Genomic DNA, 13198 nt, shown 5'->3' with positions numbered 1-13198 from the left:
GAGACTAATCAGACCCCCCCTGTCACCATAGTCTTTGAGCACCTCCCAGTCTTGAATGTAGGGATTATGCTATTATCCCCAGTTTACAGATAGGAAACTGAGGCCCAGAGAGACACAAGTGATGTCTCAGTGGTTACACAAGGAGTCTGGGGTGGAGCTGGGACTTGAACGCATGTCCTAGGCCAGCACGTTAACCACTGGACCATCCTGCCATTTCATCAATCTGCAGTGATTACGGAGCTTCCATCATACGTGGAAGCTGAAACACCCCACTTACCACTGGTGCTAGACAAATGTGATCCGCCATTACTTTATTCCCAGCTCTTTAAGAGGATAAAGCAAAATTATTTTTACCTGTTGTTACAGGAGCAGGGTTTACAGAAGCCAAACTAAGGGGATCAGCAACATTTATATAGGCAAGGTAGATTTGGGTGCCTTGCAAGCCTAGTGCCTCCACGGGGTGCGAGAGGGAGTCTCAGAATGGCACTTGCTGCACCACTGAGCACTAAGTGCAGGGGGCAGGCTCTAGCCACTCTCCAAACCCAGCTGGTCACTCTAAGTGCTGAATGCCACTCAGTGCTCACCTTCTCTTCCGCTCTGGGAGCCCAGTGGTAGCTTTGCTAATTGCCTGGTGCCCCGCCCAGATCCAGGTTCCCTATACCTCTCTCCGACAGCAACCATGCCCTCTCTGCGTGCCCTCTCCCCCCCCAGGCAGAAGCAACCACAACTTGGCCCGAAATGTCTCCGATTTCACCACTGAGAGAATAGGGGGCTTCAAAGCACTTTACAGACATTCACGGAGTAAAGAACGCTTGCACCCATGTCTCCGAGGGCACAACCCAGTACTACATGTTAAGTCCAAGACAAACTATGGCCCTTTGTTCAACAGATTCATTGAGGTGTATGAATCGGAACTGATCTGTGTAATCCCACAAAGTTCTGCAATTCGTGTATGAACAGAAACCATCTCCTAGAAAACGACACAGGTCAGTTTGACTATTAATGTATGAACAGTATGTTGCATGAACTCAGTGTGTGCATAGATAGATAGATAGGAATGGGACTGGAATAGCTATCTAATCTATCTATCTAATCTATCAGAAATAAATGCAGCATACCAGGAGAGGAATTCTGTGTTGGGGTTGGCTTTTTGGTAATGAAGAGTTCTCACTTTGTACCGAGGATAAAATGTCCTCAATATAGCAAGCACGTTTTCTCTGTGCAGTGTCTTCCTCCAGTTCAGTGGGTCTCAACCAGGGAGACGTGTACCCCGGGGGGATGCAGAGGTCTTCCAGGCGGTACATCAACTCATCTAGAGATTTACCTAGTTTTACAACAGGCTACTTAAAAAGCACTAGCGAAGTCAGTACAAACTAACATTTCATACAGACAATGACTTGTTTACACGGCTCTATGTACGATATACTGAAAAGTAAGTACAATATTTATATTCCAATTGATTTATTTTATAATTATATGGTAAAAATGAGAACACCAGCAATGTTTCAGTCATGGTTTGCTGTGACACTTTTGTATTTTTATGTCTGGTTTTGTAAGCAAGTAGTTTTTAAATTTGGAGGTTCCCAAGACAAATCAGACTCCTGAAAGGGGTACAGTAGTCTGGAAAGGTTGAGCACCACTGCTCTAGTTCCAAGAGCTGCCAGATGGTGGCAACAACAGACAGTTATTTCGGTTCTGTACCTAAGGCTAAGTCACTGGATTTGGTTTTTGTTTATAAAACCTGCTGTTGTTTAACTTTATAGCGAATTGTAGCTCTGATATTAACCTGTGGCTGAATGCTCTTGAGTTTTCTTCCTACACATGCAAATATGTCCAGCTACACTCTCAGAACAAAGAACAGAATTTGCCAGATCGTCTTAAAATTCTTTTAGTTAATTGGAGTTCTGGGGTTTCTTTTTTCTCCCCAGCAAGCAGAGCACTGAATGCTGGGTATTTCAGATCTACACACACTGGATCTTTTATTTTTTTTACCCATTAAAATGTTTCTTTGCACTATAATCCCAATACTTTGTTATTTATGATTGTTACAGAAGAACATTGTTCAGTTAGTATAAGTGAAGATATGTGGCAGGAGCAGGAGTTGGGTCTGAGAACTTTGCATAGCAAAGCATGAACTACCCTGTACTTTTCTAAGACTCATTCACATCCCCTTCAAAAATTCAACACCCTCTGCTCTCTCCTCAAAAAGCATTATTTTAACTGTTTACGCCGTGAAAATGTTAGTATGTTAAGAACACTGTCAGTTTTACTCATGGGCTGAGATCAAACAAAACATGGCTTTCCTCCCAATCCCCACGCATCTACCCCATCCCTAAGGATGTTTACCTTATCAATTAACTTCAAGTTAACTCCTGCTATGAGAATCATCTCAGCTATGTCTTGTCTCCCGTGTTCTGCAGCAATATGGAGTGGTGTCTGCTGCCTCTGTGTAAAAAGAAAGCAGAAGCAAGATGAAATACCTGGGAGGAAATGCTGGCCAGGAACGGTGGGAAGAAACATGGCCATTTAAAACAGTACTGGGAGACAAGGCTAAGTGTGAACAGAGGAGCATGTTCCGTACTCTCTCATGCCCATTCAACGTCCATGTAATTCTCCCATCAACATTCTATGGCACGTAAGGCCACAGGTCAATATGAATACCCCTGTAGTGATTTTTTTTCATACTGAAGGACTTCTGGAAAATCCCAGGAAATTTAAAAGAAACCAAACAAAATAATGTGGCAATTTGATGCAGGCATGGAGCAAGCAAGCGTGCATTGAGATAACTGCAAGAGTAGAATGAATAATAACTAAAATCAAATGCTGGGTGATAAAGATCTTTTTGTGTTACCAAATCCAACCTTACCCCCCATTTTCAGACATTCTTAACTGTCTCAAAATATCCTTCTGTGCTGAAATTCTCTTTGTGTACAGCTCAGAGGTGAGGGGCTGAATTGGCAAACTTTGTGTCTCGATCACCCAAGGAACTCAATAGGAATCCCATGCACAGAGAGCACTTGCAGGGCCAGGCCCTGCATTTGCTTGGAAAATGTGAACAATTCAGCTGTTTTCATGTTTCAGGACCTGAACTTCCACGTTTTCCACATTTAAAAGTGTTGTTCTTTTCCCCACTCCTGCTCAGAACTGGCTGATTTAAAACCTCGGTGAATGTGGTTCACGTCTCAGAGATGGAAGGGTTCCGAGCCTTACTTCATCCGGGATGTCCAAGTTGCACTCTGCGTCGATGAGGAGTTTAACAATGGCTGGGAAGTTCTGCAGCACTGCAATGTGCATGGCTGATGCATGTTGCTGTGGGAAAAAGGTGCATTATTTGCATATGAGGGGGAAAAGACATTGGGGTCTCTAGCTCACACACAGCTTGGGGTCCTGGAGTCTGCTTGTAGGGGGGGAATGTAAGGATCCAAGGATGCAGGTCTGCATCCTGGGGCTATGGGGGCCATGGCTTGCTGACGCTAACTTGTCAGCACCAACGGAGATGAGCAAAGCACCATCTTGTTAAACCTGGAAAGTCAATCACCACAGGACGGTCTATCGGAGCCCCCAAGGCCTGCAGCTGCCTGATTGGCTCATACCCGCTACCTAAGCCAGGAAGTGAGCCACGTGGGCTGTCTGAGCAGCTGTGCAGACTTCCTGCTGCTGCCTCCACGTTGGCCCCTGCTCTTGCCTGCCTCCTGCAATTCTGATCCAGCCCTGCTCCTGACCAGCTCCTCGCTCCCGCCTTGCTCCTGCTCCGTGTCTGATCCGTGCCACTCTCCAGTTCCTGCCCTTTCACCTTGTTCCTGACCACTGGCTACCAATCCTGGCTCTGCCCCCGTGTTCTGACTTCTGGCTCCACCCTTGGCTCTGGCATTTAGTATCCGACCCCAGCTCCGATCCTTATCTTTGATTACTGGTCCTGACTCTGGCTCAACCCCCTAGCTCTGGGACTTGGCAGTTGACTCTGGCTCTTACCCCCGCTTCCATTCTCTGACCTGGATGCCTGCTCTGCCCACTAGGCCAGTCAGCCTACATCCTGGTTCCTAACAGCAAGGGCATCTTGGCTGGAACACAATGGCTACTTCTGAAACTTAACTTCCATTCATGCAGCCTTTGGCTTAATGTATAAACTGCAGCCGGGATTGTTCCAGGTTCTGCAAGGGAATGATTTACGGCTAGGTTTAGCCGCCTTCCCGCTGAAGTCAGTGGGAACAAGCTTGCAGCTACTGTTGTCAACTAGCAACTCAACTCTGCTTTCTTGGAACCAGCTCTCTTGACAATGGCTGGTGATAGTCTACACACAGGTGCATGCAGACTCAGGGTGGCCTGAGGGAGCAGCAGTTTTCTACCCAATTCTGGCCCCGCGACATGAAGGGACCCTCCGTATGGTAAGCACTCCATAACTGAGCTGCCCAGGGGCATTCTCAGGCAGGGCCCAGAATCAGAGGACACGTTTTCCCCGACGCAGATCTTGCCTTGGCTGTATGGAGTGCTGTGATTAGCCACAATACAGGCTCGTAGCAATACATACTTTTGCAGTGTTGAATTGAGCCTCGTATTTTTTTTTACCAAGAAAAGAAAGCTGGAATTTGGCTCTATCTGTTCATCAATGCTTAAAGCCATTTAATGTGACTTACATGATTAACTGCATCTATGTAGATTCCTGCATCAACAAGGATCCTGGCCATGTCTTCATAGCCATGGAGTGCTGCATAATGAAGGCAGGTCATCGCTTTCTGAGAAAGACAGCAACACAGCTGATATTAGTTGGGACCTTTTATCAAGCCAAAGGACGTATTTCCAGCGGGGCCTCTGTTCGTTCTGCTTCCCAGTGATCCCTGTTGTTTTAGAGGCCACCCCAAGAGTTCTCCCTGCATTCCTTCCACTGTGGAGCAAGGGAGGAAATCAGTGCACACAGTTAAGGATGCGACAATACTAGGATGATAGATTTCAACTGGCTAGCTCCACAACCAAAGCCATAGCCACTTTCACATGGGAATGCAACGATTTGGTTGAATGGCCTTGATTGCCCATGCCCTGCAGTGAAATCAGGAGTTTTGGAGGTACAAGGAATGCAGGACTGACCCATTTAGAGGGAATCTTCTCTAAGATACAAAATTCAGATGAGTTTCGCCTCGCCTTTTGGCAAATGGCTTTTCCACCTGCACCGATACTTTATTAACAGAAGTAGCATTCCGGAAGGTGAATGGAGATTAGCCCTGTGTGTGCATTGCTGACCTCGTGTGAAAGGCTGTGCCAGCCACATGGTTGCTACAGGTAGCACGAACGTGAGGTGCTCAGAGACAAAATCATCTTCAGACCGTTCCTGCTCACCTGGGTTTGGGCATTAATGTCACAACCAGCTTCCAAGAGGAGTTTCACGCAGTCGTAGTGGCCTCCCTCCACAGCCAAGTGCAGAGCAGTCAGACCATCCTGGAAACACAGCAGAACAAGCTTGACATGGGCATGCTAGCTTAGGCTGTTAGAGCCTCTAATAAAGCAAGTGTTACTCTCTGTTTCATAGGGAAGGACAAGCCACAGCTGTGGGGCGGGAGAATCCACTCATTAACTTGGGCTTCTTTGGCAACTTGTCTTCCGAACCCCTGATGTGTTAAAATCATGGTTCTAAGGACCAGGGATTCATTCTCCCTCCAGACTACAGTTAGAAAAAGGAAGGAAATTAACACACACATGCTAACAATACAGTGACATCCTCGCTCCATACTGACTGCAGTGGCCGTTTTGCGTGTAGCATGGGACTCTGAATGTTCTGATCAGTCATATCTAATACACTGTTCTTTAATCCATCTGCCCCCGGGTCTGTAAGCAAAGTGATTTTACCCACACGTATTAGCTAGTGCAATTCTACCTAGGTACAAAAGAGTCAGTTTGAAAAGGACTCCATGCCTAACCCTGTAATTTACTAGCTTTGATTAAACAAGGTCACAATCTTAATGTGATCTAAAGATGTTTTTGTGCATCAACAAGAACACACTATAATAAAATAATTAAAACATGTACTCCCAGGGAGTATCAAATGTCACCTTACCAGAATCTTATTTACTCCGCAAAGAGAGCGTTAAATAGGGTATAAGGGGAATGCTGATAAACTTAACTAGTACTGTGCCCTGCAATTGCTAAGGACTTTACTGAGCCAGTATTTGCTATCCAGGGTATTAACTATGTTTAGGTCTTCTGATTTTAGGTTTTAACTGACAAAATATCCCCAATACTGATTTTTTTTTGTTTGTTTGTCCAATAAACAGCAGAAATGCTTCCATGTATCTAAGGGCTTGTCTACATGGAGCAATAATGCAGACTACGGGAGCATGATTTCTGAAGCACGTTAATGTGTTGCACATTAATTGGTCCATGTAGACCCTGCTGGTGTGCACTAAAGGTTCCCTAATGTGCTTTAATGTAGTGCTGTTTGAACCAGTACTGTTGTTGCACTAGGGAACATCACAAAGAGATTACTCATTACACTATATATTACTGTATATTCAAAGAGAAATCCCTGAATCTCCCGATTTCTGGACATTACATAAAAATAAAAAATTGCTAAGAAAATAAACACCCAAAATGAAATGCATAAACCAGAAAAAAACCAGAAAGCCTTAACTATGTTCCAATCACAGACACTTTCGATGTTCGTCTGTAGAGAGAAAGATCTCAGATAGAAGGGTGATTTGTTCAGTGACTAAGTCAACATTGTTTCAGCAAGATTTATTTTAAAACATAATTCATTAGCTGCTTAGGCATCCCGAACGTGCAGGGGTGAGAAGATAAACAAGCGTCACAATGAGGGATTTTGGTCTTGGCTGTTGGTCCAACAGGTATTTTGTCTTTCACCGATATTCTGTACACATGCCCAGCACTTTGGATCAGTGCATTTTAAATAAAACCAGATAGCTACATAAACTTGTTCGAGATACAGTCCCTGTAGTGAGGCGGTGTGGGTCTCCGCTGCCCCAGAGAGTGACCAGCCCCTCCAGACACCGGCGTGGGCGGAGCCTGGGAATTCTGAGCTCACCCCCTAGAGGGTCAGGCGTGGCAGAAGAAGTATAAAGACCCAACCCCAGAGCTCACTGAGAGAGCAGCCGCAGGGGAGACCAGACGCCTCCAGGCTCTCTCCCGGTTGGGAAGCCCCAGGTACCCTATGGCAGACACAAGGGCTGGCCAAGCCTGCCCTAGGCCAGCTACCTGGAGGAGTGGCCAAGCCTGCCCTGCACCAGCGATCCTGAGGAACCCGTGGTGCTGGAACCCCCGAGGACACCACCCGACCCAGGTCCCTCAAGAGGGAGACTCTGGAAGTAGACCGGGGGCAGCAGTCTGGCTGCAGCACTGCCTGAACCCATGTCAGTGTGTTGCGGCCAGGATCCCCACTGACACAGCCGGTCTTCTGCTGCTGCTAGGGCCCCGGGCTGGGATGCAGTGGAATGGGAGGGCCTGCATCCCCCCTGCCACCCTAACTCGCGGGTGGCCATCTCCCCCTCTCCCAGGCCTTTGGACCCAGGGCCTGGGCTCGCTGTGGATAAACTGTTCTTGCCCAGCCCCTGCCTGAGGGCCTGAGCACCTGATTTACCATTGCCCTGACCTAGGACCTTGCCTCCTTGGTTATATACTGTTCTTGCCCAGCCCCAGCCAGAGGGCCTGAGCACCTGACTCACGATTGCCCCGCCCTGACCTAGGACCTGGGCTGCCAACTAACTGTGTTGTTTCTGCCCTCACAGAGGCCGTGGAGGAAGACTCCTTTGGCCAGACTAATTCCCTGCTAGACCTCCTCCCAAACTTAATGAGGCAGTGGGGGTCCCCGCCGCCCCAGAGAGAGACAAGCCCCGGTTAACCTCATTACAGTCCCCATCAGTCCTGGCCAGTAGAGTTGGTTAAATCAGCAGGCGTGGGAGATCACCTCTAAGGATGAAAGGGAGGCTCTGGTCTGGTTTGTTTTGCACTCACCATGTTCTTTTCTTCTAGGCTCAGTCCAATTTCCACAATCTTCTGCAGCACTGTGGGGTGCCCATTTTTAGCAGCCAAATGTAGGGCTGTGTTCTTTTCCTGCAAATAAACATTGCTTTGTGTGTAAATAAACTACATGATCAAGTACCCAGACAAAGCAACTCTCTGCAAACCAATATTTAGGGTGATTTCGTCTGACCGCAATTCCTGTAGTCATTCTCTTATCTACTAATCATCATTTAAGAAAAAAAACTATCCAATTCTGATGAAAATGCTTTAGTGCATCAAAGGGAGGTCTAGGAGTCTCTTAATATACATAGAACATTACTTTGTAACAATAATATGCTTCTCCCAGATTCCCAAATTTATATCCTAGGTGATGTGAATTATTACTGTTACGGAACACGTATCAGTCCCCCATTGCAGCAGAATCTTGTTATCACTGTAGTGTCAGTAATGCCTCAGATTTCACCCTCATGAGCGATGGTGCATTGGTCTCGTGGACCTTCTCTGAATGGGGCAAATGTCTTCTGTCTCCTTTATCTGTCTAGTTACTGAGACATCTCCCATAACCATAATATAGGAGTGCCCCTAATGTTCAGCAAATCATAGGAGTATGTACATTCCTTGATCTAGGTGACTGAACAGATGATCCTTTCATCTGTCATTCTTCTCAGTCTGGGCCCAAGCATAGAAATCCCACTGTGTCCTTCTCCCCACTAGGGACCTACCATCTACCTGCAGACAGGCCAATGGGACGGCTTTTTCTGGTAGAGTCAGGTTGCAACTTCATCACAATGTACCTTAGAGTTATGACATCCAGAAAGCTCAGGGAAGCGTGTCACCCCTGTCCTTGCCCCACTACACCACTACCGTGGTGTACTTGGACTGCAAACAGCTGGGCGGAAATTTCCTTGGCACAGACACTGCAGACGACTGTGCGACTAGCTGATGAGCTTATGCTCACAACCCACCTGCGCTAGATTTCAGCCAGCCACCCAGCTCCGTATCCCATTAACAGTCCCTCGAGCCATCTAGTCCCTGGTTACATTTCTCTGGCCCTGTCCAATGGCTTTTGCTTTCCATACCTTGTCTTTAACACTGTGACTACAACCTGACCCAATCAGGAACTCCACCACTTCTAACCTCCCATGCTCTGCAGCCAGATGAAACGCCGTCTTGTCCATCTTTAGGTAAAAGAAAAAAGAAAGGAGAAATGTGGAAAACTGGGAAAGCACAAACACCATGATTTTTGCTAAAGGCCCAAAAATAATGTCTCTGTGAATACTCATATCCTGGCAGGCTGGTTGTATTTCAACCCCTAGTTATTAGTGCTGTAACTTAAAGGTGATAATATAAATCACCAGTATCAAAACATTTTTTGTTTTAAATTTGGAGGTGATCCTATAGAAACAAGCTGATCTGAACCACGCCCGGGTATGAACATTTTGGTGTACTTTGGTTTCATCTGGCACAATAAAAGGGCAAGTTAATCTCAATATTTATTTCACAGGAAGAGGGGAAAGTAAAAGGCTTATCACAAGGAAACTACAGTTTAAAAACGAGAAAAGGAAAATGATCTGCAGCATCAATTATCTGGTGAGTCATTTATTTTAATAAAGGTTTCAGCTAAAGGTAATTTGCATGTTCAACCCACTTTTTCTGAGCAGCAAAGCGAATGGATCACTACAGGAACTGTGTGGTAAGGAAAGAAAGGGTTGCTATTGACATCAGTGAGGGGTCTGTGTGCAGGAGGGCAGGATGTGGTGCTGGAGTTGTGCCTTGTGAATGCAAGTGCTTTCTTTATTAACAGATTGAAAAAAAGGCCTGCACCTTGAACACGTCGGCAGCAATCAATCAGTAAAAGACCTGTGGGAGATACAGTAATAAGAAAAGGAAACTATTACCCATGCCCCACTGCATCAGCTATGTTAGGGAAGCAGGCTTCAATTAATGGAACCTGGATTGAAACTCCAAGGGACTAGCATGGGAGAGAGAGTGTTAGCTGTAGAATTCTCTACTGATTGGAGCCAGAGTCAAATCACCGTTGAGGTGGGATTCAGGGCTTTGGAGCGGAGCCAGGAGCTGGAGCGCGGAGCAGCTCCAGAGCAGTGGAGCTGCAGGTTTTTGCCTGGAGCTGGAGCAGAGCCAGAGCATAGCTCCAAAGCCCTGGTGGGATATAAGATTCACCTCCTGCTGCAGGCCTTTGCTTGAGAACCAGAGGTTGAAGTGTGATACCTGTAATATTAATAATCCCCAGCTCCTACCTAGCACTTTTCATCCATACATCTCAAAGCACTTCACAAATGAGGTCAGTATCATTATCCTCATTTTACAGATGAGGAAACTGAGGCTCAGAGAGGGAAGTGACTTGCCCAGGGTCACCCAACAAACCGGTGGCAGGTCTGGGAATTGAACCCTGATCTCCTCAGTAACAGTCAAGTGTCCTGTGTGCTAGGCTACACTGCTTCCCTTGCCCATGTTGTCTAGCACCTTACTCCATGAGTGGCGTCATTGACTTTCATAGGCATGCAGTATTGTTAGAGTGAGGTGTTATTTAACATCAGTAAAGGTATCAAGAATCTGGGTGTGAATGAGGAGTCAGCCCTGCTATGTTCTTAAAGCCACAACCCAGATTTGCCCTCTGTGTGCATCTGAGTGCAAAATCTGGCCCTGAGGACTTAATCCTGCTCCTGTTGAAGTCCATGGGAATGTTCCCATTAATGTCAATGGAGCAAGATCAGGCCCTATGAAACTGGAAGTGGTCCAGCATCTTGCTACCTTGTCTGTCTTATCCACATGCACGTCCTCCAGGTCCTCCATGATGAACTCCATCACACTGATGTGCCCTCTCTGAGCTGCACAGTGCAGCAGGTTCCTGCCGTTCTGCAGAGGGAGGAAACCACACTTCTTTACTGAATCGACAACTGAATTGCTTGATTTTTTTTAACAGCTTGTTCCTGTTAGAAAACCTGGGTGGCACCACCTAGCAGCTCGGTCAGAATGGGCTGCAGATGGCTGCTCACTGCTCCTATGAACAGACGTGCTCTGGCCCACCTGAGGTTGATTTTTAAACACATCTACTGCTTATTTATTAATACAGTAGGACCTCAGAGTTATGAACCCCAGAGTTACGAGCTGACTAGTCAACCACGCACCTCATTTGGAACCAGAGGTACACAATCAGGCAGCAGGAGAGACCAAAAAATAAAATAAAAGGCAAATACAGTACAGTGCTGTGTTAAACATAAACTACTAAAAAAGTAAAGGGAAAGCAGCATGTTTCTTCTGCATAGTAAAGCTTCAAAGCTGTATTAAGTCACTGTTCCGTTGTAAACTTTTGAAAGAACGACCATAATGTTTTGTTCAGCGTTACGAACATTTCAGAGTTACGAACAATCTCCATTCTCCAGGTGTTTGTAACTCTGAGGTTCAACTGTAATATTGTCCGTTTCTATAGCACCTTCCATTTTACGCTTTCAAAGTGCCATACAAACCTGAGCTGATAAAGCCGTATACAGCTTTGCAGCAAAAATTATTGTAGCCATTTTACAGATGAACCTAGATGCGAAGAGATGAAGTAATTTACCCAGCCATACACTGAGTCAGAGTCAAGAACAGAACCTGGACAGCTACTCCCCCACTCCAACCATTATACCGTATCTCCTCTCTAAAATTAGTACAGAATACCAACAGCTGATGAGAGGGACTAAAGCAGCTGATAATAGTAGTGAGTGTTGCAATGTTTCTTCCTAATGCCATGTAAATCTTTCCCTGCATTACACAGTCAGGGGGGTTTACAGCATGTGTTTATCATAGACTGGGCAAAAAATGTACAATCACAAAGAAGCTGTCCCATCACGATAATAAACTCACTGTCTATCTCTAGTTGTTTTGTATAGTTGCCATAAAAATGGCTCAAGTCTTCTGATTTCATTGTTAGTGAAAGGTTCGTGTTCTCTGTTGTGCAGGGTGGGTGTACTGGCTTGTGGACCTCTCTCATAAAAATACAAGTTCCCAACACACAGACATGCCGGTTTCAAAGGTTTCCAGCAGAGATTAGAACAGCTCCAAACTGGGAAGGCCACTTCAACTCATTTAGGTTGAATCCCCAAAATTCCCTGCAGCTTGGCTAAAAAGTCCACTCTCCAGGCCAGATCCTCTTCAGAGAGGATGGAGTCGAATGTCAGATATCACAGAGGGAACAGCAGCTATTGGAATCGCTGGCTGCTGCCCCTGCCATGTCACGGGAGGTAATAACCTTTAACCATCAACCTCTTACAGATGCTCCTGCGTGTCACACCCTCATCACCAGAGCAGCCAGACTGTGCAAACACCATAACTGTGACATAATGTAACAAGAATTAATTTTATAACACTCCTCTGGGAAGTGACCTTCCTTCAGCAGGAATGTCATGTATACAGATGGCATGAGTCTGGGTGTGGGGGAATGTGAAGTCGCGATACGACACCCAATCACGTCTCTCAAAAGCAGTGATACAGCACAGAATACGGACCGTCATATTCCCCTGGGTTTGCTACACATATTTGACTGCTGAGAGATCTGGAGGAGTTTATTGCCCATGGCAAGGAGGAAGGGCTATAGCTCAATTTAAGCCCATGGGTATATTCTTCTTATAATATTACAGAAATGAATGATAAGATCCACACACCCCCAGACAGCCATGGAATCATGTAAGAGGAGGACTAATGGCATTAGAACTATGAGACAGAAGCTCCAGAAGACACTGGTACGGGTACAACTATCATGCTCTGTGCGGAAGCTCAAAAGCAACCCCTGCAACAGGGTCCTCAATGTAGACAGCCCCGCAGTGCTTACAAAGATCAGGTTTCCTAGTCATTTCCTGGTTCCTGCTTTCTCAGCACTCCCAGGTTTTCCCCACTGTAATTACACACAGAAGACTAGTTTGAAATTACCTCTCTCCTCTCTCTCTCCCTGTCACCTACTGGCAATGAATAGCTGATATCAGGGTGCATGAGGAAGCTGCCTCACCTTGTTGACACAGCTGATCTTGGCACCGGCGTTCACGAGGATCTGAAGAATGCGCAGATGGCCAAACCAAGCAGAGAGGAGAAGTGCGTTCATTCCGAACTGTGTCAAAGGAAACAGAGCCATTTCCACCTCTCCTGCACTCGCCCTTCCCTGCGCCGCCCGCTCCCCCCGACATTGCAGCGGGTCGTCATTCTTCCAGATGTCAAAGGAAATTTGAATGGAGATAAA

The 13198-nt window shown here is 46.2% G+C and overlaps 1 protein-coding gene and 1 long non-coding RNA gene across 8 annotated transcripts in view; one reads left to right on the top strand and one right to left on the bottom strand.

The window, feature by feature from the left end:
• ANKDD1A (ankyrin repeat and death domain containing 1A) overlaps nt 1-13198 on the bottom strand; it is a 30798-nt gene that overhangs the window by 5625 nt on the left and 11975 nt on the right. For all 7 annotated transcript variants that reach the window (XR_012154095.2, XM_073304317.2, XM_073304322.2 and 4 more), the window contains 8 exons: nt 12971-13069; nt 10738-10842; nt 9045-9143; nt 7957-8055; nt 5332-5430; nt 4635-4733; nt 3211-3309; nt 2347-2445 (listed from right to left, as the gene is read on the bottom strand). Coding sequence is in view for 6 of the 7 variants with exons in the window: in XM_073304317.2 (XP_073160418.1) it covers nt 2347-2445; nt 3211-3309; nt 4635-4733; nt 5332-5430; nt 7957-8055; nt 9045-9143; nt 10738-10842; nt 12971-13069 (798 nt within the window). In the remaining variant the exon portion in view is untranslated. The remainder of the gene's footprint in view (nt 1-2346; nt 2446-3210; nt 3310-4634; nt 4734-5331; nt 5431-7956; nt 8056-9044; nt 9144-10737; nt 10843-12970; nt 13070-13198) is intronic.
• On the top strand, nt 2101-13189 carry LOC140895086 (uncharacterized). Its single transcript, XR_012154096.2, has 3 exons — nt 2101-3322; nt 9470-9555; nt 12938-13189. It is a non-coding gene; the product is annotated as an uncharacterized LOC140895086 (long non-coding RNA).

The sequence above is a fragment of the Lepidochelys kempii genome, chromosome 10 (assembly GCF_965140285.1).
Source record: "Lepidochelys kempii isolate rLepKem1 chromosome 10, rLepKem1.hap1, whole genome shotgun sequence".
Taxonomy (NCBI): Eukaryota; Metazoa; Chordata; order Testudines; family Cheloniidae; genus Lepidochelys; species Lepidochelys kempii.
This window is presented reverse-complemented; position numbering and strand designations above follow the sequence as displayed.